At 43.4% G+C, this 25176-nt stretch overlaps 2 protein-coding genes across 2 annotated transcripts in view; both read left to right on the forward strand.

Annotated features, from left to right (window-relative positions):
* The first annotated feature begins 644 nt into the window (after nucleotides 1–644).
* Nucleotides 645–25176, forward strand: part of LOC309702206 (protein NLRC3-like) — a 361701-nt gene continuing 337169 nt past the window's right edge. The window contains exons 1-3 of the mRNA XM_082526722.1: nucleotides 645–712; nucleotides 2390–2519; nucleotides 2775–2876. Of these exons, the coding sequence (XP_082382848.1) occupies nucleotides 2401–2519; nucleotides 2775–2876 (221 nt within the window). The 5' untranslated portion in view covers nucleotides 645–712; nucleotides 2390–2400. The remainder of the gene's footprint in view (nucleotides 713–2389; nucleotides 2520–2774; nucleotides 2877–25176) is intronic.
* Nucleotides 6334–25176, forward strand: part of LOC309697049 (protein NLRC3-like) — a gene marked incomplete at its 5' end in the record, with an annotated part of 40261 nt that continues 21418 nt past the window's right edge. The window contains 4 exons of the mRNA XM_082518682.1: nucleotides 6334–6351; nucleotides 6420–6624; nucleotides 6776–8570; nucleotides 20108–20281. Of these exons, the coding sequence (XP_082374808.1) occupies nucleotides 6334–6351; nucleotides 6420–6624; nucleotides 6776–8570; nucleotides 20108–20281 (2192 nt within the window). The remainder of the gene's footprint in view (nucleotides 6352–6419; nucleotides 6625–6775; nucleotides 8571–20107; nucleotides 20282–25176) is intronic.

Raw genomic sequence — 25176 nt, forward strand, 5'->3', positions numbered from 1 at the left:
ATCAGGAATAATTCTTCAAATATAATCATCAGTGTTTGAGCAGTTATGATATCAGGGACAATCTAGACATGTGTGACAATACTGAACATGTCACATGACACACCTCAAACATCATGTGATCCACTCTCAGTCTGCACTTTCATTCATGACTTCAACAGGTTGAAATGAGCTTTGAAGAAACATTCAGTGAAATAAATCTTTCATGGATTCATGTGAGCAGCAGATGAACTTTGTACCAACAACATCTTCAATAACAGAGTCTGAATGAAGCTCAGGTGTTGATGCTGCTCACTGATTGGACGCTTGCTTTCAGCTCTGCTCTCAGTCTTTACTGCACAGGTGAAGGTAGAAAGTGTGACTGGATCTATAGACTGGAAACAGAGAAACATGCTGAACATTTGAAGCTTTGCAGCAGAAATGTTCATGTTACAAATACAGCAGAGCTGATCTGGGATCAGTGTGTTCACACCTGCAGCTACAACAAGGTTTCATGTCTCCACACGTCAGCATGTGAACTTTACTCTGACTCAGTCTGAGCAGTCAGACGGCATATTTTTAAAGTTAACACATCAGCACACACAGAGCTGAGCCCCTCCCACCTGTGCTGAGTTTCAGGTGGAGCCCCGCCTCCTTCCAGGAAGCAGCTCACCTGTGTGTCCGTGTTTAGTGTCCAGGTGTGGAGTGGAGCTTGTTGTTGGTGTGTGAAGAAACTGTAAGTTTGCTTTGTTTCCTCCTTTAACAGTTTGTCTTTAGGAACTTTACTGTTTGTTCAGCTCGTGTTTGATTTCTTCACACAACAAACTGTGTGTGTTTGTATTTCCGGTCTCTCCATTAAAGTCAGTGTGTAATGTTTCCTGGCTAACATCAGCTGTGTGCAGCTTAGTTCAGCACAAATCTGCCGCTCCATAGTTCACGGTAACGGACTCACAGCTGGACCAACGGGGCCGAGTGTGTCCGCCACTCTGAGCTACGTTCGTGTTTGTGTACTTGTAGTTTGTACTTTGAGTTCACTCAGAGCCCACAGAGGACGCAGCGTACGTGATGACGTCACAGCCCTTTACCTCCTTTACTGTCACTGTGATTAATATTTACACACGAGACACCTGCAGAGCTCTGACGCTGAGCTAGCACACAGCATGCTAACACTAAGCTAAAGCTAGGCTAGCCAAGAACCCAGAGTGAGGTTAAAGCTGAGTAAACACTGACCCCAGACCAGCACCGTGATAAAGTGAGCTGCTGCTGCTGAACTTGAACAGGTAACAAAGTGATGAGCAGTCAGGCTGCAGGTTTCTACCTGTTCATGTTTCTACAGTAGAATCACTTTGAAGTGTCTTTGTGCTGTTTCATCTTTGATTTGTGTTCATAAACACTCAGAGAAACATCACGTGACCTCATCAGGATCTGTGTTGGTGTGTGGGGCTGTACCTCAGCTTTATGTTGTTACATGCTCATTTGTTCATTTCACACAGTAACATCAAAGTAATGTTATGAGGAGTAATGAAGTAACGTACTCCATTACTTTTAATTAAAGTGTTCTGTGTAATATGTGTAATAATGACTGTTTTGAGTAATGACCAACACTGATCACAACAAAGAGGAAATGCCTCCAACATGCACAAACATTTGAGCCACAACATGCAGTTAATGTGCACAAATGTCTTTGATATGCTGCTCAGTGATGGTGGTGACTGTCAGAGCAGAGCTACTGAGAATCAATAAGTAATATCAATGATGGGATCAGAATCACTAAATTCTTCTCATCCCTGTCAGTATCATACATGTGCTGTATAATGTGATAAATGTAGAGGTGCTGGCTGTTCTCTCACTCTGCTGTTTAGCTGTAAAGGACGCCTCCCTGCCTTTGTCTCATTCATGACCTTTAATAGTCTCTTCTAACATGCAGAGATCTGTATGATCTGTTTCATAGAGTCTAACCAGCCTGTACAGGTAACAACAACAGTCACTGCATCACTGACACACAAACGTCATCTCTGTCAATAACAACATTCATACATGGAATAAAAACACATCAGTGGATCATTGCTGGAGCTGATGTTTGTGCTCCTGGTGCAAAGGCTCTCAGTTTCCTCCTTGAAATAACATCAGTGGTGGGTCAGCGACATGCTTTCTTTCCCTCTCAGGTTTAAATATCTGGGACTCTCCACCGTTTGGTTTTAGAGCTGAAGAAGCTTCTCAGATGAAACGTCTTCCAGAAACTTAAAGACGTCTCTTTTCTCTCCAAGCTCCTTAGATCACATGACCTGGATGACTGAACCTACAGACATATTGACCTGGTTTCATGGTCACATGACGGGTCAGAGGTCAGCGACTGTAACTCAGTTCCTCCTGTTAATGTGAACTCACTGAGTGTTTGTGGTTTACCTCTCAGACTGACTGAAGATGATGATGGAGGAAGAGGAGGACAGAGCAGAGTCTGCAGGGTCCAGCTGTCCGTCTGTGAGGAGTGACGAGTCCAAAGGTCATAATCCAGACTTCAGTGGTGAACCTGGAGCAACGAGGTCAGAGAGCTGAACTCACTGAGTAACAGAAATAATTCTGCACTGACATTATAATCAGTGTTGACTCTGGTTGATTGTCTGACTGTGTTTGTGAGCTGAGAGGAAATGAAAATGAGTTTGTAACAAAAATCAGTTTTGTCCAGTTTTCCTGTAAAAAGCTGAACTCTAATCTAAGAGGATGTTACTGACAGGAAACAGCTGCATTATCTGCAGTCTGTGTGATCACAGCTGCTTCAATCATGTTTGTGTCTGCAGAGGTCAGAGGTCACAGTCTGCAGGGTCCAGCTGTCCGTCTGTGAGGAGTGACTGGTCCAAAGGTCAAAATCCAGACTTCAGTGGTGAACCTGGAGCAACGAGGTCAGAGAGCTGTGATGACTCCTTTACATGTTTGTGTTTCCTGGATAAATATGACCTGAAACATCCTCAGATTGTTACAAAGATTCATTAAAAAGAAAACAATGAAAGAGAAAAGATCCAAATGTTCGACTTGGTCATTTGCTGTTTGAGGACAGTGATGCTCATATCTGTGGGGAAAGTGTGACCTGAGTGGGTTCATGTTTGTCTTTAAAGAACAGAGCTGCTCTGATTCTCTTTGTGTCTGATCTGTTAAACAGTCTGAGAGGTCACACAGAGACCCAGCAGCTAAAGCCTGGATCATACTGGCTGCTGTTACTCCATCAGGACAACACTGAACCACAGTGGTGTGGATGTAGTGGATAAATCCCACCATACTGATGCTCAGAGTTAACCACAGGGAACAAAACCAGATGTTACCTTCAGATTGTGACCTTTGGAGTGGACGATGCAGATTTCAATAGAGAATAAATGTTGTTGTTTTTCAGCTGTGAAGAAAGAATCTAATTTTCTGAACTTAAGAATTTATGATGCTGGAAACAACATGGAGACTATAACACAACATTTCCACTGTGTTCATAGAATGAATGTAAAACTGTCAGACATTCATTAAATATGCAAAATGTCTACAGAAGCATCAGAGGGTCAGACGTGAAGCACTCAGTGATTTTGATCAAATGACTCATCAGTTATTGATCTGTACTACACTGATCTACCACGTTAGTAAAGCTGGTGTTCTGGTGGTGGAGGGAGACTCGGATCATGTTCTGGTTTTGGAGCAGTGATCTGCTGATGGTTCAGTTTGATGAGCTTCTTCAAAATCATCCCTGACATCACCACTGAAAGGACGTCCATGAAAACAGACTGAAAATTACTGATATGTTCACAATCTGAGAGTTTAAAACTTGACAGACTTGATTCAGATGAAGTTATTTGAGCAGAAACTCCTGGATCTTTATCCTGTGTTGATCTGATCCTTCATGGTTCCTCCACAGAGTGGACCAGCAGAGCTCAGAGGTTCCCAGTGGTCAGTCTGCCCAGCAGCATCAAACACAGCTGGACTCCATATTTATGGTCTGTACATGTACAACAACTACTTTATTATTAATAATAATGCATTTATTTATAGGTCCCTTTCAGAACACCAAGGACTCTGTGGACTAAATGACCAAAAGAAACAAACTTTGAAATCAGACGGTGCAAATGTGATCACAGGGAAACGTTTTAAACATCGAGGCTTTAAACAAAAACCAAAGTGAAACAGTTTGTAGTCGAGATCAGTGGGGATGAAGCTGAATAACTGTTTCTTCAATAACTTTGAGCAATAAATGACAAATATGATGGAAATTAGCAGCATTAGCACTTACTAATGATGTGAGCTGACACTCGGCTGTATTGAGACGACCACATTAGGTGGTCCTCAACTGTAATGGAAACCAGTGGATCCAGTCCAGTCGTGGTGACCTGTGGTGAGTCGATCTGAGCAGCTACTAATGGAAACAGGGCCATAGATGTGTTTGTGCTTAATAACAGTGAATCACATGAGTTTTACATTACAGTTAAAATCTCATGTTGTTTGTTAAAGTGTGCAGTTCAGGGTGTGTTACTAAAACACTTTCCAAAGACCCAGCCCCCATAAAAAGCAGCCAATCAGCTCCTAAGAGTTACACACCCACACATATCTATCAGGTTAACTCTGGTCTAACACACTTGGATTTAGCTTGAAGAATGTTCCTGTACGAGGACTGAAAATGATTTAAAAAGCAGCCAATGTCCAAAGAACAACTTTGACACACCTTCATAAAACCTGCAGAGCACTTAAAAAAGAAAAACTAGCTGAAAGTCTGGCTGCTCTTATGAAAAGTAAAGGAGAAATTATGGGTCGCTCAACGCTTGTGCATAATATAGGAGTTTAAATAAATCTAAAGAATAACTCAAAGTCCTACAGTCATACTGAGAAAATCATCTACAGCTAACTATCCAAGTGGATTTGTTTAAGACAGCTCCATCTGCTGGTGGCCCTCTGCAGGTGCATGAAAGGGGCGTGTTTATAGTGAAAGTAGTAGAGAAAGTAAACCCCACGGGAAGGAGGAGGACTCTCAGCGGCTTCCAGCTCATATTCAGACATTTGACTTCTCACTGAAAGCAGCAAGTTTGAGTGTCTGTACCTTAGTTAGAAGAGATAACATGTCAGTAGTAATTAGAGTTGATTGAGCAATGCTGTCCTTGTAATGTAGTTTATGATTTTTATGGACAAGTCCAGTTTTTCTGTAGAGCCTCTCAAGTTGGTGACAGCAGCAGTGGAAGTTCACGTGTAAACCAGAGCAGCAAATCAGGTCCAAATGTGTTGTTCACAGTGAGTGGGATCATCATTGGCTGCTATGTTAACCTCCTGCAGCAGGATGTCTTTGGTCAGAGAATGGATAGATCACTAAGTCATTGTTGAGTTTAGGGAGACAGTAGACAGTTGGAGGAGGTTCAGCCAGTTGACACACAGTAGATAAAATAACTGAAGGCAGGAGCAGACACCTGTATGACTTTCCACCTCTCACATAGATTATTTCCCTGGGCAGCGCCACAGGGCTGATAGATGTAAACAAAGCTGGAGGAGAGGATTTATTCATCTGAGAAAAGTCACAGAGTTGTGTCTTGATGCTCAATCATCCAGGTACGTAAATCCCAAAAAGCTTGATTCTGTTCATCTGGATGTTTTCAGTGGGAGAAACGTTTCATCATCATCAGGTGACTTCTTCAGTCTCAGCTGACTGCAGGTTTCAATCTTATAAACAGGACATTTGTATGACTGAAACCAGCCCACTGAAGGAACAATGTGCTGGGAGGTCAGTTCATTGATCATTGGTACGCATATTGTCAGGACCATTGATCAATGGTTGTTGATCAATGGTCATGAGTCCAGTTCACAGAGAGCTGGGGAATGGCTGCAATCACAGCATGTAAGATGGTGACAGTTGTACCCTTAGGCCCCTCCTCCATTCAGAGATGGTCTTTCCTTTTCACATAAATGGCCTCCTTGACTCCGCCCTCAAACCAGCGTTCACATTTACTCAGGACCTTCTTGATGTGAAGTTCTTCTGCTTCGCTGGCTGCTGTGTCTGTGGGGATGGTGTTTGTTCTGTGTTGTAGCGTCCTGATGACGCCCAGTTTGTGCTCCAGTGGATGATGAGAGTCAAACCTTAAATACTGATCTGTATGTGTAAACAGAGTGAACCTTTAAGACCAGTTGTCTGTACGATCAACTCAGTCACCTGAAACATCTCCAAGTTTCTGGCTTTGATCATCAACCTGTTGGTAGTTCAGCTCTGAACACCAGTGAAATGTTTCTCCCACTGAAATCGCTGCATTCATATGAACAGAATCAACGCTTTGGGATCATGGAGTTGTGGACAAAGTCTCAGTTAATCAGATAAAGCCAAACTTATAATTGGTAAAGAGTTCGTGGATGATATGCCCCTTGATGGTAAAGAAGTGGATGTTGTGTAGACTAAAGTTCAGAGTGGTGGGTCATTCATAAATATTCTGTTCCAGCTGCTGGAGGACAACATCATCACTTTTGTGAAGAACGAGCTGAAGAAGATCCAGAAGGCTCTGAATCCAAATAAGCCCCAGTGCTTGAAGTTTCAGAGGGAGGATGATGAGCAGAGGAGAAACAGCAGAGAGGCATTTGTGAAGATCACAGTGGACTTCCTGAGGAGAATGAAGCAGGAGGAGCTGGCTGACCGTCTGCAGAGACGTAAGAGGATTTATCTAAAGATTTAAGCTGCTGGATAAATGAGAGATTTGTGACACCAGTGTGTTCAGTCATTTCTCAGTGGGTCAGAAATTGTCATCAGCATTTTGTAAAATATGATTGTTAAAGTTGTATTTTTATTATTATTATTCAGAACTTCCAGCTGCTGTTTGTCATCGTAAACTTAAGTCTAAGCTGAAGAAGAAGTTCCAGTGTGTGTTTGAGGGCATCGCTAAAGCAGGAAACCCAACCCTCCTGAATCAGATCTACACAGAGCTCTACATCACAGAGGGAGGGACTGCAGAGGTCAATGATGAACATGAGGTCAGACAGATTGAAACAGCATCCAGGAAACCAGACAGACCAGAAACAACCATCAGACAAGAAGACATCTTTAAAGCCTCACCTGGAAGAGTTGAACCAATCAGAACAGTGCTGACAAAGGGAGTGGCTGGCATTGGGAAAACAGTCTTAACACAGAAATACAGCCTGGACTGGGCTGAAGACAAAGCCAACCAGGACATCCAGTTCATATTTCCATTCACTTTCAGAGAGCTGAATGTGCTGAAAGAGGAAAAGTTCAGCTTGGTGGGACTTGTTCATCGTTTCTTTACTGAAACCAAAGAAGCAGGAATCTGCAGCTTTGAAGACTTCCAGGTTGTGTTCATCTTTGATGGTCTGGATGAGTGTCGACTTCCTCTGGACTTCCACAAAACTACAATCCTAACTGACCCTAGAAAGTCCACCTCAGTGGATGCGCTGCTGATAAACCTCATCAAGGGGAAACTGCTTCCCTCTGCTCGCCTCTGGATAACCACACGACCTGCAGCAGCCAATCAGATCCCTCCTGACTGTGTCGGCATGGTGACAGAGGTCAGAGGGTTCACTGACCCACAGAAGGAGGAGTACTTCAGGAAGAGATTCAGAGATGAGGAGCAGGCCAGCAGGATCATCTCCCACATCAAGACATCACGAAGCCTCCACATCATGTGTCACATCCCAGTCTTCTGCTGGATCACTGCTACAGTTCTGGAGGATGTGCTGGAAACCAGAGAGGGAGGACAGCTGCCCAACACCCTGACTGAGATGTACATCCACTTCCTGGTGGTTCAGGCCAAAGTGAAGAAGGTCAAGTATGATGGAGGAGCTGAGACAGATCCACACTGGAGTCCTGAGAGCAGGACGATGATGGAGTCTCTGGGAAAACTGGCTTTTGATCAGCTGCAGAAAGGAAACCTGATCTTCTATGAATCAGACCTGACAGAGTGTGGCATCGATATCAGAGCAGCCTCAGTGTACTCAGGAGTGTTCACACAGATCTTTAAAGAGGAGAGAGGACTGTACCAGGACAAGGTGTTCTGCTTCATCCATCTGAGTGTTCAGGAGTTTCTGGCTGCTCTTCATGTCCATCTGACCTTCATCAACTCTGGACTCAATCTGCTGGAACAACAACAAACAACCTCCAAGAAATCTAAATTATTTAACAAACCAAACCTACAATCTCTCCACCAGAGTGCTGTGAACAAGGCCTTACAGAGTCCAAATGGACACCTGGACTTGTTCCTCCGCTTCCTCCTGGGTCTTTCACTGCAGACCAATCAGACTCTCCTACGAGGTCTGCTGACAGGAAGTAACTGGCAGACCAATCAGGAAACAGTCCAGTACATCAAGGAGAAGCTCAGTGAGAATCTGTCTGCAGAGAGAAGCATCAATCTGATCCACTGTCTGAATGAACTGAATGATCGTTCTCTAGTGGAGGAGATCCAACAGTCCCTGAGATCAGGAAGTCTCTCCACAGATAAACTGTCTCCTGCTCAGTGGTCAGCTCTGGTCTTCATCTTACTGTCATCAGAAAAAGATCTGGATGTGTTTGACCTGAAGAAATACTCTGCTTCAGAGGAGGCTCTTCTGAGGCTGCTGCCAGTGGTCAAAGCCTCCAACAAAGCTCTGTGAGTACATTTGTACTCATGTCTTTACTTTTAACATCCAACTGTGTCAGTAATTTATTTCACCAGGCTTTCTGTCTTTGTATGAATTTGTAAAGTTTTGGGATTTCTCCAATACAACTGTAACCTCTTTGATGCCTCCAGAACTCGGTGAACTCGAGACGCTGGATTCACCATAAACTCTGATCATCACTGCTGCTGTTATGTTATCAGTCTTTGTTTAAACACTTAGGCTGCATGTGCCTGATGTTGTGATACTTTATATTCACATGCATGTGTAGCAAGTACATAAGCTAAAATAATTTAAGTTGGTTATGAGTAGTTGGGCTAATTCAGAAGATATGAGATTCGGCTCTAGGAGGTGAGTGAAGTACAATAAACGTACAACCACAGATATTGTGATTACAATTGTTATTTATAGTGAACATAAAGTGCAATTACCAAACACCAATATTTACAAAATCTGCAGACAAGAAAAGATAAAACAATTCAAGCTTGTAAAATATCCGCTGCACGGCAGTGCAGCAACCTCGTCCAACCTCTGGCAAACAATGTCCATAAAGTTTATTTCATGAGTGATATAAGTCCAACGCGTATGACAGTCTAGACAGGTTGAAATTGGAAGTATGATGATCAGCACTAAGATTCCAAAACTGAAATCTCAGAAGTGAGATTTGGGGGACTGAAAACCAAGAGGGGAGAGTGTAGGCCGCAGCAGCCTCCTGCCAGACCGCAGGAAGTTGTAGCTGGGGTTCTGGCTCGTTGGGCCTAGCTCGCCATCCAAAGTAGTGGTGTTGCTGTGGTCTCTCCAGAGCACCACTAGCCTGCACTATAATCACAGAACCACTATTAGCAAAATTCATCTAAATTTCCCAAGCTAACTTTAGTTCCAGTGTACACAATAAAATCCATGAGAAAATACAACAAATACATATCCAACCATTATAATGATTTAAAATAAATGACAATCTCAAATAACAAAACTACAGCCACGTAAAGTGAGAGTAGTAGTAATGCAGTAAGCCTCAGCCTCAGCTATCCCATTAGCTAATAGCACTGGCATACTGATACAGGTTACAAATACAAACAAACATTCAGGCTCAACTCACCATTCACTACGTGCGATGTCACATACGAGCCCCACGCATCTACCCGCGGCGGTATCAAAATACTGTTGAACGCAATCCACAATTAATTCAAAAACAAGCCAAGATAGTAAACAGCGAAAAGCGCTCGCCCTACGTACCTGTTGCTTCCATCCGCTAACGCCTCTCCCCCGCGTCTTTTCGAGACGACAACCCGGAAGGCATATATCGGTGCCTCGCGAATGTGATTGGTCACAACAGGCATGTGCAGACTCGTGGCGTGGCGCGTCACGATGCCTTCACGGACACGCTCCGGTTGGAATTTAAGATTCCAATCTAGTTATAGACGCAGTTCTTTTTATTTTTATGTGGGTTACATCCTCCCCGCCTTAACCATGCACGTCCCGTCGCATGTTAAACGCTAGACAACGTGAACAGATGAAGGACGGCTAGCATTATGGCCCAATGCATCGGAAAGACTATGCAACATCGTTTGGACAACGGAAATCAGAGGATTGCCACGAGTGAAATAGTGAAGTCGGTCAGGTGGTGCTCTTTGTCGTTGTGAACGTCTTAGCCCGTCACCTATGTCAGTGTCCTGCTCAATAACACTAGACTCTTCAGGAGAATCTTCAACAGCAACGACAGGAATGTCGACAATTATGTCTCCATTTCCAAGTAAGTTTTCAGGTAAGCCATTTCTGTTTTCAGGGTGACTTTCACCAAGTTCAAGTAGGATGTCTTCCACATCAGAGTCAGATTGCTCACCACCAGACTCCCCTGCTGGAGGAAGAACACTGGACACAGAGGCTGGTTCCCCTTGCACTTCCACTTCAACTGAAGGATCCAAAATCAGTGGTCCTAGGCTCCCACCGTCAGATGAATCTGGAAAATGATTCTGTTTTTCCACAGTGAAGTGCAACGTTGGAGGATTAACATATAATGAAACCAAGCTTCCTGTATCCTCATCCTCAACCAGAGGTTCTGTGAAGGAATTTAAATCCGGGTTCTGCTGCCGAGTTCTTGGTCTGTGCGGAAGCGATTGCTCTGGTGATTCCAAGTTAACCTCACTGCCCGTGAGGAAGCCGCATGGAAGGAGGAGGTCGCGGTGAAGGGTCCGCATAGGTCCATCGCTGTTCTCAGGTTTTACCTTGTAGACCGGGAGGTCCCCAGCCCGATGGACAACCACATAAACTTCTTCCTCCCATTTATCTGAAAGTTTATGCTTCCCTCGAAGGCGGACATTCCTCACAAGCACACGATCACCTGGTTCCAATGCTGATGGTATCACACGGTTGTCAAAGCGTGCTTTATTTCGATCGGCAGCCTTTGTAGCGTTACTGGAGGCAATACTGAAACTTTCCTCCAATCTCGATTTCAGTGATTTAATGTACTGTGAGTGACTCTTTTGCTTGGATTCCCGCAGTGGCAGATTGAACGCCAGGTCCACAGGTAGACGAGGTGTTCTACCGAACATGAGTTCGTAAGGAGTAAACCCTGTAACCTCATTCCTGGTACAATTATAGGCGTGAACCAGCGGTTTCACATGCTCTTTCCACCTTGTTTTTTGTTTTGTCTCCAAGGTCCCCAACATTGTCAGCAACGTCCTGTTGAATCGCTCCACTGGATTTCCCCTCGGATGGTAAGGGGTTGTACGGCTCTTCTGAATGCCTGCAAACTCACACAATTCTTTTATTAGTCTTGACTCAAAATCTTGCCCTTGGTCGGTATGGATTCGCTCAGGAATGCCATAATAAATGATATAATTCTCCCATAGACACTTCGCCACAGTTCTTGCCTTTTGATTGGGTGTTGGAATGGCAACAGCGAATTTAGTGAAATGGTCAGTCAGGACTAAGATATCACGAGTGCCACTAGTGTCAGGCTCAAGAGCAAGAAAATCCATACACAAAAGCTCAAGGGGTCGAGATGTTTTTATGCTGACAAGTGGAGCAGCTTTTTCCGGCAAGGCTTTTCGGCGCACACAGCGGCCACAAGTCTTAATCTTCTGCTCAACATCCTTTGCCATTTTAGGCCAGTAGAATCTCGTACGGACAAGGTCAAGTGTACGTTCAATCCCCATATGGCCCATATCCTCATGGAGGCTTTTCAGGACTGATGGCCGCAACTCCTCTGGAAGGACAAGCTGGTATAAAAGGTCTCCATTGTCCCGTCTCCTCCTGTACAGGACTCCATCCACCAGCTCCAACCTGGACCATTCTCTGAGCAAGAACGGAAGTTCAGGGAGCTCAGCTCTAGCTGTTGGTGGAACCCTCTCCCCAGTCTCAAGCTGGTGAATAAGCTCTCGAATGCAGGGATCTGAGTGTTGTTTCTCTTTGATGTTAAGAGTAGAAACGACAGGCAGCTGATGACAGTCCTCGGAACAGTAACTGTCAGGGATGGTATCCATTTGAACTGACAAAGACTCGACAAGTGTGAAGCCAACCTCACCGCAGTCACCCGGCCGTGTGGCTCTGACCAAATGACTTTGGCAGATTGCTCTCACAGTCTCTTCCGGGAGGACATCAGAATCAGCTGTGTGTTGAGAAATGAACTGACGAATGAGTTCATGGTCATTAGAAACTTCATCATTGGAGCAGGAGTAAGGTCGCCGCGAAAGCGCATCAGCATCACAATTCTGTTTGCCAGCTCTGTACAGAAGTTTAAAGGAGTACGTTGACAATGCAGCCAACCAACGGTGTCCAGTAGCGTCCAGTTTAGCTGTTGTCAAAACGTAGGTCAGTGGATTACTGTCCGTCACCACTGTAAAATCTGCCCCGTACAGGTAATCTTGGAATTTCTCGGTCACACTCCACTTAAGGGCGAGGAATTCCAACTTGTGGGCTGCATAACGGCTCTCACTCTGCGACAATCCGCGGCTAGCATAAGCTATGACCCGGAGTTTCTCCTCTTGCTCTTGATACAACACAGCTCCAAGTCCGGTCACACTCGCATCGGTGTGCAGAATGTATGAACGAGACGGGTCTGCAAACCCAAGAACCGGGGCAGTTGTAAGCTTCTCAATCGAGGTTTCAAATGCAACTTGACAGTTGGTATCCCACCTCTCCCCGAAGGGTTGGTTTGGCCTGTAGGTGGGTATCTTGCGAGCTTTCAGGGTCTTTGATCTTTGAACTGGAGAATATCCACGAGTCAGGTCATTGAGGGGTTTGGCAATGACGGAATAGTCTTTTATAAACCGGCGGTAATAACCAGCGAAACACAGAAAAGATCTCAATTGTTTCAGAGTCTGGGGAACCGGCCATGTCTTGATGGTCTCTATCTTCTCGGGATCTGTTTGAACTCCTTCCTCAGAGACAATATGACCCAAGTACTTTACAGACTTTTGGAAGAATCGACATTTCTCCGGTGCCAGTTTCAGCCCATATTCCTTCAACCGGTTCAGGACTCTCAGCAGCCTTCGTTCGTGTTCCTCAAGAGTGTCCGAATAGATGATTAAGTCATCCAGGAAAACGAGCACTTCCTTTAGGTGAAGGTCCCCCATGCATCGCTCCATCAAGCGCTGAAAGGTGCTTGGGGCGTTGGTAACACCTTGAGGCATTTGGTTAAACTCCCAGAACCCAAGAGGAGTCACAAAAGCAGTCTTTGCCTTGTCTTCCTCCTCCATCTGGATCTGGTAGTAACCGGACTTCAGGTCGAGCACTGAAAACCACTTAGAACCAGTGAGTGCTGAAAAGGATTCCTCTAAATTAGGTAAGGGGTATGCATCCTTGATGGTTTGAAGGTTTAGTTTCCGGTAGTCTATGCACAGCCGGACCTCACCGTTCTTCTTCCTGACCACCACGATAGGCGAAGCAAAAGGAGACGATGATTCCCTTGTAATGCCGGCTTCCAGGAGCTCACGCAGGTGACGGCGGACAGCTTCGAAATCTTGTGGATGGATTGGCCGGGCACGTTGCTTGAACGGTGTATTGTCATGGAGTGGAATATGATGTCTGACAGCTGATGTACATCCAAAATCCAAGTCATGATGCGAAAAGACCTCCGAGATGTCATTCAGCTTGCCTATGACTCGCGTCCTCCATTCAGGTGACAGTGGAGAATCACCAAAATCAAAGTTCAGGCTGGTGGTAGTGTTCCTGACTGGAAGATGGGTCACGCGATGTTCAGACAAGATGCAGTGGTAGGTTTCCAAATCCGCAATGACACTGTGAGGTGGAATGAAGGTATCTTGCTCCGACTCATTCGTAATAACCACAGGAACCTTGTATGGAGAAAGAACTGGGAAGTTGATGAGACAACTGCTGACACACAAACCCCCAGGTAAGGTGGAAGCAGGATGCTGTAGGAGAACACTCTGGCTAAACAATGGGGTGGAAACTTTGGCAGAGCCCTGGATGACAATAGTGCGGCCGGCCGGAACACGCACTGGAGCTTTGCTTAGTAGCCTCACATTCCCAATGCTGCCATTCTCCTTCTGCTTGTGTGACAGCTGTAGTGTTTTCAACACCGCTCTGTACCCATGAGTGCTAGGCTGATAGCTCGGATGCTGGTTAAGATGCTGTTCATACAGGGGTTCCAGGGTGTTCATCCCAATTAGCACAGTAGCGGGAACGTCAGGATGTACGTCCGGAACAACTAGAGCCAATGTTGTTACTTCATATTCTTCACCAACAAAATCTCTGGGGAACTTGACGGAAATCTCAATGTATCCAAGATATGGAATGGTTTGACCCGCAGCACCTTCCACCTGGAGAAGATCACGGAGTGGTTGAATTTGTTGTTCATGAAGATGATTGTTGTAAAAGGATACAGGTATTGTAGTAACCTGTGATCCTGTATCAAGCAGGCATTTCTGTGGATGGCCTGCTAGGGTCACCTCTGTTGTGCATCTTGACCCAACTAACCCATGAGGTAACATTGTGGTTGCCTTCGGACAAGTGTGTAGGTCTACACAGTGAACAATTTCCTCCTTGTTCCTTTCCTCCTTTGCGGGACAATGTGGGTCCTGCACAGTTCCTGTACGTCCCATTACAGGAACTGTATCTAGTTTAAATGTCCAGTTGATGAATTCCGCTTCTGCCATTTTGGTTTCCTTTCACTGAACTGTTTGCGTTTTGCATTGACCAATGCAGGATTGGGTCTGTTCTCACACTGTGGTCTAATGTGTCCATCTTCCCCACACCTGAAACAGAAACCAGGCTTAGGGTTAGGTGATATATTCCCCTGTATATCCGTTCTTGGCTTCTGGTGCTGCTTTGGGACAGGAGTACAGGACTGACGAGACTGGGAAGCAGTTAAGGCGGCAAGTTGCTTTTGTATCTCCGCCATCTGCTGGGTGAGAGTGGACAACGCAGCACAGACCCCCTTTTCTTCTTCTACTGCGAACTGAGCTTGAGCTGCAACTCTGTGTCTTGGTGTTCCCAAATGTTGCTTCATCCTCAGAGTTTTGCTAGCTTCTCTGTCTTCTTCAGTTCTTAATAGGAGTAACAGTTCTGCAAAAGAAGGTGGGTTGGATTTTCTCTGCTTCAGCTGAAGCTCAGAGATAAGATTGCTATCCCAACATCCCCTACAGAATTGGCTGAGCAGGTGCCTGTTCACTTCACTCTGCTTGACTCCTCCTCGCTTGACAGCTAAACTCAGGGCCACCTGAAGTCGCTGTAGGTAGCCGGATGGTTTCTCACCCGAGTTCTGCAGCGTGTCCATGAACTTCGCATAAAGTTCTTCCCCGTCCTGTACAATTCCATAAGCAGAATCAAGATGTTGAATATAAGTCTCTGCTGGTAGGTCGGGGTTAAGGTGCTTGATTATGTCCACTGCAGGTGGTAAAAGACTATCAAGGATGTGTCTGGATCTTCGCAGTTCTGAAATGGCTGGATCCTTTAAGATGAGATCCACTCCAGAGCGCCATGTATCATAGTCCACCTCATGCTGTGGGTGTTGTATTCTCCCAGAAAACATGCGCAGCTTATGAGATGAACGTATGTTTACATCTTCGCTCTTTACTATATGCTCCACAACATACCTCTGTACTTCAGGTGGATTCAACTCAGCTGCAGACATGCTGGTAGAATGTCCTTCTGTTGTTGTAGGATGTAGGGTAGCTGAAGAAGTGACAGGAATAGCCGTGTTGTGGGTTTGTTGATCCGGAGTAGCAGCCGTTTTGTGTTCAGATGTGGCAGTACATTCCTGCTTGAGCCCTTCTGGTTTTCCTGGGCGCAGTTCTGAAACAGCTCCATTTATTTGGGTCATTAGTTCTTGGAGAACTTCAGCAAAATCCTGACCAGACAGTTTTGCTACTTGTTTTAAGTCAGCTAAATAAGTCTTAGTCTTTGTGCACCCGACAGTAGCCGCATAGATTTTAGACAAGCTTTTTATATGATATTCATTATCTGAGGGCTTAAATGCATATGGCAGAATCGGACCCAAAAAATCAAAAGCAGACCCCGTTTTAAACTCAACAACGAGCATATTATTAAACTCAGAGCCGGGTGAGTTTATTGGCACGGAGCGTTCAATAGCACCATACTGGAGAAGAAAATCTTCAACCTCCTCAACCTCATATGCGGGGACGCCACTGACACCGCGTTTGGTATTTTAACACCTAATGACTCCAACAAGTCCATGTTCATAGTAATATGGTGAGATAGTGAGACTGAATGTACACAACAATATTATACTTGACACAACCTCCTGGCTGGCTCGCCACTAATTTGTCTTATGTAGCAAGTACATAAGCTAAAATAATTTAAGTTGGTTATGAGTAGTTCGGCTAATTCAGAAGATATCAGATTCGGCTCTAGGAGGTGAGTGAAGTACAATAAACGTACAACCACAGATATTGTGATTACAATTGTTATTTATAGTGAAAATAAAGTGCAATTACCAAACACCAATATTTACAAAATCTGCAGACAAGAAAAGATAAAACAATTCAAGCTTGTAAAATATCCGCTGCACGGCAGTGCAGCAACCTCGTCCAACCTCTGGCAAACAATGTCCATAAAGTTTATTTCATGAGTGATATAAGTCCAACGCGTATGACAGTCTAGACAGGTTGAAATTGGAAGTATGATGATCAGCACTAAGATTCCAAAACTGAAATCTCGGAAGTGAGATTTGGGGGACTGAAAACCAAGAGGGGAGAGTGTAGGCCGCAGCAGCCTCCTACCAGACCGCAGGAAGTTGTAGCTGGGGTTCTGGCTCGTTGGGCCTAGCTCGCCATCCAAAGTAGTGGTGTCGCTGTGGTCTCTCCAGAGCACCACTAGCCTGCACTATAATCACAGAACCACTATTAGCAAAATTCATCTAAATTTCCCAAGCTAACTTTAGTTCCAGTGTACACAATAAAATCCATGAGAAAATACAACAAATACATATCCAACCATTATAATGATTTAAAATAAATGACAATCTCAAATAACAAAACTACAGCCACGTAAAGTGAGAGTAGTAGTAATGCAGTAAGCCTCAGCTATCCCATCAGCTAATAGCACTGGCATACTGATACAGGTTACAAATACAAACAAACATTCAGGCTTAACTCACCATTCACTACGTGCGATGTCACAAACGAGCCCCACGCATCTACCCGCGGCGGTATCAAAAATACTGTTGAACGCAATCCACAATTAATTCAAAAACAAGCCAAGATAGTAAACAGCGAAAAGCGCTCGCCCTACGTACCTGTTGCTTCCATCCGCTAACGCCTCTCCCCCGCGTCTTTTTGAGACGACAACCCGGAAGGCATATATCGGTGCCTCGCGAATGTGATTGGTCACAACAGGCATGTGCAGACTCGTGGCGTGGCGTGCGTCATGACGCGTCACGATGCCTTCACGGACACGCTCCGGTTGGAATTTAAGATTCCAATCTAGTTATAGACCCAGTTCTTTTTATTTTTATGTGGGTTACACATGCTCCTAGATACATTTCTACTGCAGGTCTATTTTTAGTCACAAATGTTGGTGAAACACTTGCTTTTACATGCATGGTGGGTCCTGCATTAAAGAAAGCATTTGAATTACTCAGTGAATCCTGGCAGCCAGAGAAACATCCTTAGTTCCACTTTAAACTAAACTCTGCTTCAGTCTTCCACAGTGTGTTTGTTGTTTCTTTGTTGTTGTTGGCCTGCTCTCTCCTCTCACTCCAATCTGGTTGCAGCAGATGTTTGTCCCTCCCTGAACCTGCAGACTTGGGTGCAGCACCTCAGTTCTTCAGTCTGAAACCAGCTGTTGTAGCTATATCCCCTCAAGCACACCTTCCCTGGTCATCTCTGCTGTGGTTGCTATAAAATTTAATCTTGATTAAAAAAAAGAACAAAAAAAGTAAACTAAAGTCAGACTTGATGCCATTTGTTGGCAGCATGGTGCCTGTTTGTCTTTGATGATAAACTGCAGCACAGTCTAAAGCAAACCTTCTGACTTTATTGACTTTATGCATGTATATATTCTTCCTGTTCACCTTGGACACACAACAGCTCTCTGTTTGTTGTGATTGGATCTAGAACAGCCAACATATCCTAATCTAGATGATTTCTAAGGTGGTATCTGGGAGGAAAAGTTAAAATCAGCTTGGATGGCCTGTACTGTATGATGGCCTTGGTTGCACCACATTGATAGCCATGCAGGGTGGTTCACTCCTTGGGCAAGAAGACCGAGGAGTGAGCCACCCTTGGTCAAAGCTTGGCCATTCAAGCTCACTGTTTTCCCCTTGTTGGTTGATGATAGTATTTTTTTTTTTTACCTGACTTATAGTCATCATTGTCTTCAAATTAACTCACACACTGCTGACTGCTGTAGCTTACCTGGCTGAGCAGGTGACCCATGCACTGAAGGTTAGAGTCGTGACTCCAGGGCCTGGTTTGAGTCTGCCCAAGACCATTTCCTGTGTGTTATTCTCCTCACTTCTCCCTCCCTTCCTGTCTTCTTTGTCCTGTACAGTGAAGACAAAAGGCCTCAAGTTCTGAAAACTCTTCCCCTTCATCATCTTCCATCTCTCTCATCTAACATCACCAGTATTCTCTGAGTAGAGAATCTTTTCACAATCTTGAATGATAAGGATCCAAGTGGGTAAAGTTAGTTATTTGTTGTGTTCCTATTTGCAGCTGGGATAGATTAAGAAAAACTATCGGCTGCCCAAATTACATCCAGTTTAGAAGACAAACATTGAGTGAAGTGTTTGTTTCATCATCCTTCACAACTCATTAACCAGGTGCCACAAACTGCAGCAGGACAGTACAAAGCATGTCATACTGGATGGCTGCAACAACCAGCGTTTTACCTACCTTTGGTATTTCTTGACAGCATGAGCGTAATATTTACTGAACAGAGTCGTCTTCTGTAATCTTTTCAGATTCAGAACACTGTATTTATTTTCAAGGGGCAGTTAGGATACTGAGCTTTCCAACCGTACATACAATACACAAACATCACATTGGAGAGACGGGTCAGGCTAGGTAGCTGGCCGGTTAGCCGCTAGAGCAGCGACCCGGAACCAAACAGCAGAAAATGCACAACATCAGGAAAGATGAGGAGAAAAAAGAACTCCTCCCAGACTGAGCTCCAACAGGGAGATCAGTTTGAGAACAGACAAAAAATGACCTTAGCGCAGAGCACATGAAAACTCTTAATGCGCCATAGAAACACATGACAAGCAACAGGGATGGGTAAAAGGTGAGAGACAGCCGGTGTAGACAGCGCACCCGGGCCTGCAGCATTTGCGCTGGTCCCCTCGACCCACCGTCTGCACCGGGAGGGGATAAGCATGCTTAGGATGGGAAGGAACAGTCTAAACACCGTCTGTTATCAGGGTGAGATTTGTTATGTTCAGCTCCAGCCTTGAGACCACAGCTGGTGCCGGTATGTTAGCCGCATGAGATGATGGTGGCTTTCTTTGGTGCGAACAACTGCATGTCAATTTCACAGCTGATCTAACAGTCCGTCACTCGTCTCTCAATCTCCCGTTGGAGAGCCACGAGCTTCTCCGAGAGGTTATCAGTTTTGCGCTCAAAGAGCAAAGTCTGAGAACTCACGACCGCCATGAGCTTCTTCAAGATCTTATCCGTGCTGCGTTCAATGAGCCCATTTTGAGAAGTCACGACCCGTCCCATTGTTTCAGTCACAGCGGGCAGCCTTGTGGGGTTTGAACAGCTGATTCCACTTTCTTTAATCTTCAATAAGCCAGGGCCAAGCCAGGTCAGATCAGCAAGAACCCTTTGCTGCTGTGAATGTCCGTGCTGCTATATTTCAGGATCAGGCTCTAAATGTACAAATGGATCTGAGAAGATTTCCAATCATGTTTCTACTAGATTTACAGTTTGTTTTCATGTCTTCTGACTCAGATGGTGGAGCAGGTGGAGCTTACAAGGAGTAAGTGCTGCTATAGAAGAAGAGTTGTGTTTTAATGAGGCTATTTAGTTAACCAATAATTGTATTGCATGCTGGCATTAAAAATGTTTCATTTGACTGATTTAATTGTTTGTTTGTTTTCTTCCAGACTGAGTGGCTGTAACCTCTCAGAGAGAAGCTGTGATGCTCTGTCCTCAGTTCTCAACTCCCAGTCCTCTAGTCTGAAAGAGCTGGACCTGAGTAACAATGACCTGCAGGATTCAGGGGTGAAGCTTCTGTCTGCTGCACTGCAGAGTCCACATTGTACACTGGAAACTCTCAGGTCAGGATCCAAACATATCATTAAATGATATTATTGTACAAACAACCAAGCTTTATAGAATTGGCAGGTGAACTTTTCTTTATCTTTGGATTGCTTAGGAGATTCTTAATTACTGTCTGAAGATTTTTTTACAGTCACATATTTTGTTTTAATGGTCAAACAGAATTATTGTTCAGTTCAATGAGCAGGTAGCTGTGAGATTCATAATAATGAGGTATATTTGTATTAAAGATGACTAAACTTGAACAGTAGCTGTGAGTTACTTTGTTTACTCGTGTGTGCTGATGTTGTGAGTAATTTAAAGCTGAAGTAAACTTGTAATGAGTTTAATAGAGTTTCTGAAGTAAGTGTACTTGCAGACATTTATGTGTTTTCTAAAGTCCAGGAGCAGGAGGCTGTGTGTAGCATAGAGGAACCCAGACCTCAGCTTTGTCTCCTGGTTTCTGATGCTGCTGTTACAGTTTCCCCTCATCGTTCCTTCAACAGTCTCCTCACTATAACAAATCAAAGTGTTACTGTATAGATTCACGTCTGAATGTTGCCATGTGCTATCAAAACTGAAAGCGATGTTTCATACACCCACGTGGTTCAGTCACACAGTAACTGATGGTAAATAATGTTTGTGTTGAGCACATCGTACAGGTCAGCTGCTCCACACAGATCTCAGGTTTACATGGAACAGTTTGTGATCATGAAGGATAAACCTCACTTCCTCTTTGTTTCATACAGATGTGACATGAACAATAACACATTCATGAAATCCTTTTAGGAACACAAACACTATTGTAGCTGGAGAATATATTTGAATGTAGGATAATGTAGGGGATCAGAAACAACAGTAATAACTAACCACCACCTCACCATTTGGGTTGGTAGCTGCATGTTGATTGATGAAGTCATTTTCTTCTTCCTCCATTTCTACCTTATTAACATCAGATTAAAAGCTGCACAGAGACAGGCCCTGGACATGTTTAGCCTAGCTTAGTACAAGGACTGGACATGGGGGAAACGGCTCTCATCACTGGATCAAAACATGAAAACAAATCTGAAGTAAAGTTTTGTTGAAGTGAACTGTGGTGGTGCCCAATGTTCCCTCTAAGCTGCGCTCGTGCAACTGCGCCCTGCTGGCACGTCTCTGCACAGAAAATCTGTGTTGCACACAAAAAAAAAAAATCAAATCTCAATTGAAATTAAAATTAAATCTTCAACAATTCTGCAGTGTTAGTCAGTGACTGGCTGCTCCCATATGGGATTAGAACGATGCCACCTTATCCCATAGTCCAGCCAATCACGCGATTCACATTCGTATATACGCAGCTAATCAACGTCGCTGACAGGCTATGACAGCGTCCTTATGTGCCAACACCGGTGTTATAGCGAGCAAAGTGGCTGATGATGAGGTGAAGCCACGTTAATGACAACGTGTACAACCATTGGAGATGTGAGCAGGACAGACGGAGCAACTGACGGACAAAGTGAGGACTTTATACCAGTTTTTAAATTGTGTTGATCGGCCACGTAAAACCAGAGTTATTATAAAATATCTACAATGTTTGGTTTTCTTCCTGAATAGTATTGTTGTTTATAACAATGATAGTATTCAGTGTTTATTGCAACAAACTTTGTTGTTTGCAAAACTCAGTTACTTTTTTGAAGAAGTAACTATATAATTAATTGCCCAACATTGGTCATTATATCCTGTATGTTGCAGACAGAGTTACAGACTCTCTCCCAGACCACAGACTCATAATACAAGTCAGAGCTTTATAAAAATAGAAAAAATAAAGTTGTGTTTTCAAAATTGGAGTTCAAGTTATTTTTACTTCCAATAGTGTTAACATGCTACAGGTCATGAACAAGGTTGTTTTTAATTTTCATTGTAAGTGGGCTAAAGCAGTTAATTAAAAGTAGTCTAACATAAATGTAAATGCTGTAATTTGATTACTTTAATAAACCATGTAACTTGGATGGATAAGATGCTGGCGTGACCACAGTGCACGTCTGCTGTTGCTCACAGTGGTCCAAGGGACGCTCAGGGAGTTTGTGTGTTCGCTCAGACACATGAAACATTAGAGGGAACATTGGCGGTGACTGGCAGGGAAAAGGGGATTGATAAGACTTACTGTAAATATAATTATGTATGTATTGAAAAAGGAACAACTAAAATGTTCCAGCTGAAAAAATGAAATCAGTTTCAGTTTATGAGCTCTGTTTGTTTTCTTTACAATTCCAACCTTTTATTTTGAAATGAGCTGCTCATTCCTGTTTAGAGTTGATGAGCTGTTGTGGGTGAGAGGACTCAGGCAGCCTGACAGAGTTGATGTCCAGGTCTTCCCTGCTTGTCCTGATATACATAAACATGAGTATCCTTGCAGGTCAGATCTCATCTGTCACACCTGTTAGTGCAGCTCTCCTCTAGATTGTAGTGCTTGTTAAACTAGGATGATTTTAGGAGCCTGGACCGCAGATCTAAGGGAAGATATGACTTGGAAAGACTAAACCAACCTATTAGAGGTGTTTGCACTAACATAGATAAATACTCAGATTTACACCTTTAGTGTCTCACAAAGGGTTGAAAAGTGAATGTGCACAGAGAGGTTGGTGGTGAGACGGGCACTTCCAGCACTGTAGATGTGATCCAGCTCAGTGTTCATGGAAATAATCCGGAGAGCAGGATTCCTTGATGAATGTCACATCTTCTTAAAGTTATAATCCACAGGGAAAACTGTGAAACTGTCGATCTGATATCTACTCAACCAATCAGGTGTTTACATGCCCTTCACTGATCTCCAGCCCCACCTTATTATCAGTTTCTCTCTCTTTTACATCTGAATTATCTTCACTTCACATTTCAGTCAGTTCAGATTTCATTAGCACGTTCACTTTAGCATAATCCATTTTAATCCAAACACCTTTCTCTTTAAACTCTGTTTGTCAGTCACAGTATATCCAGTACAATCCTCTTTTTCACTGCGTCACACACATTCAGAGATCAGTGTGTCCTGTGTGTGCTCTCATTCACTCACACTCACTCTCATATGGCTGAAGTCTGTTTGTACACAGGCTAATCTGGGACTCTCCACCATTTGACCCTAGAAATAAAGAAGCTTCTTGGATGAGAGGTGAAAGGCGAAACGTCTTCAAAAAACTTAAAGAAGTCCAGATGCCTTTTTTTCTAAGCTCTTTAGATAACTGCGAACCTTCACAAACACCTCATCAGTGGGACTCTCAGAGCTACCAGCCCTTTGCTACAATCACAAAGCTCTTCATTGAAATCAATGATATCAAAGCTGGAATCAAGCTATAGCCATATACACTGGTAAAGACTTCGTATCTCGAAATAATATACTGAAGTGGCAATGCAGAAATTGAAAATAGGCGGACATGCTACCTATGCTATTAGTAGAATGGACATTGGCCTGCTGGCTAAGGAAGGCCCTGTCTCACACAGAGGTGAGAGAGGCCCCCCTCGAAGCCCCCTCTTTTATCGGGGCTTACTTAGGGTCATATCGGGGACCACACAGTTGGAAGTCTTTTCTTTTATTTTTCTTTGACCAAATAAAGCTTATTTCTGTAGCTGTTGTTTTATACAGCGTTAATCTTAATATTAATGTTTGCTTATGTATGTTTAGGGAGTGGTCTAATGGTACATGTCGTTGTTACATTAATAATATTCAAATAGTAAGGGTATGCTTAAAGATAAGGTAAAAATCATATCATATAATGTAAATGGCCTGTCGAATCCAATTAAACGTAATAAAATTTTAACTAAAATGAAGAAAGAACAAGTACAAATAGTGTATCCACAGGAAACCCATCTAGACTGTAAGGAGCATGAAAAACTGAAAAGAATGGGTTATACAACAGTTTTCTCCTCTTCCTATAAAACTGGACGAAGGAGAGGAGTGGTTATCCTGTTATCAAGCAAATTACTCTTTGAAAAAATATCCGAGATAAGTGATAAAGAGGGACGTTATATGTTGGTAAGGGGAAACATTGAGGGGAACCCAGTCACGTTGTTAAATATATATGCACCCCCTGGAAGCGATATTTATTTCTTTAAGAAAATTATAGATGTGATGGTAACAGAGACAGTAGGTTTCCTAATTTGCGGAGGAGATTTAAATATACATCTACAACCAAAGCTAGATATTTCCAATAGAAAAGCACAGAATACTAAAACATTAATTAAGAATATAAATACATTGATGAAGGAGGTGGGACTAATTGATATATGGAGAGACTTGCATCCCTACCAAAGGGATTATACTTATTTTTCCTCACCGCACTCGTTATACACAAGAATAGATTATTTCATAACTTTTGGGAAAAATAAAGATAAAATAAACACTTGTGCAATTGGAGCAATAGAGTTAAGCGATCATGCACCAGTATACGTGTCTGTTGATTTAAACGTGCAACCAAAACTCAATAATTGGAAATTAAATTCAAGCTTACTGAATGATCCTCACTTTAAAGGACAAATTAAGAAAGAGATTCACTTCTATATGGAAACTAATGACAATGGTGAGGTGTCTCCTCCTATACTGTGGGATGCCTTAAAAGCTGTCATGAGAGGGAAAATTATAGCAATATCCTCTTATAAGAAAAAGATGAGAAATAAGAAATTAGAAGAGCTACAAAATAAGAATTAGAGAAAAGGCATGAAAGAAAAACATCTCAGGATATATTGGAGGAAATTAGGAAAGCAAGAAATGAAATAAATGATTTGACCACATATGAAATTTAAAAAAAAATCAATGTTTCTTAAACAAAGGTATTATGAGGGAGGATCAAAAGCAATGAATGTATTAGCCTGGAAACTAAAAAAGAAAATAGCAGATAATACAGTTCACAAAATTAAACATCCAGTGACAAAACTAATAAAAAATAAA

Source organism: Aulonocara stuartgranti (assembly GCF_965226115.1).
Source record: "Aulonocara stuartgranti genome assembly, chromosome: 3".
In the NCBI taxonomy this organism is placed as follows: Eukaryota; Metazoa; Chordata; class Actinopteri; order Cichliformes; family Cichlidae; genus Aulonocara; species Aulonocara stuartgranti.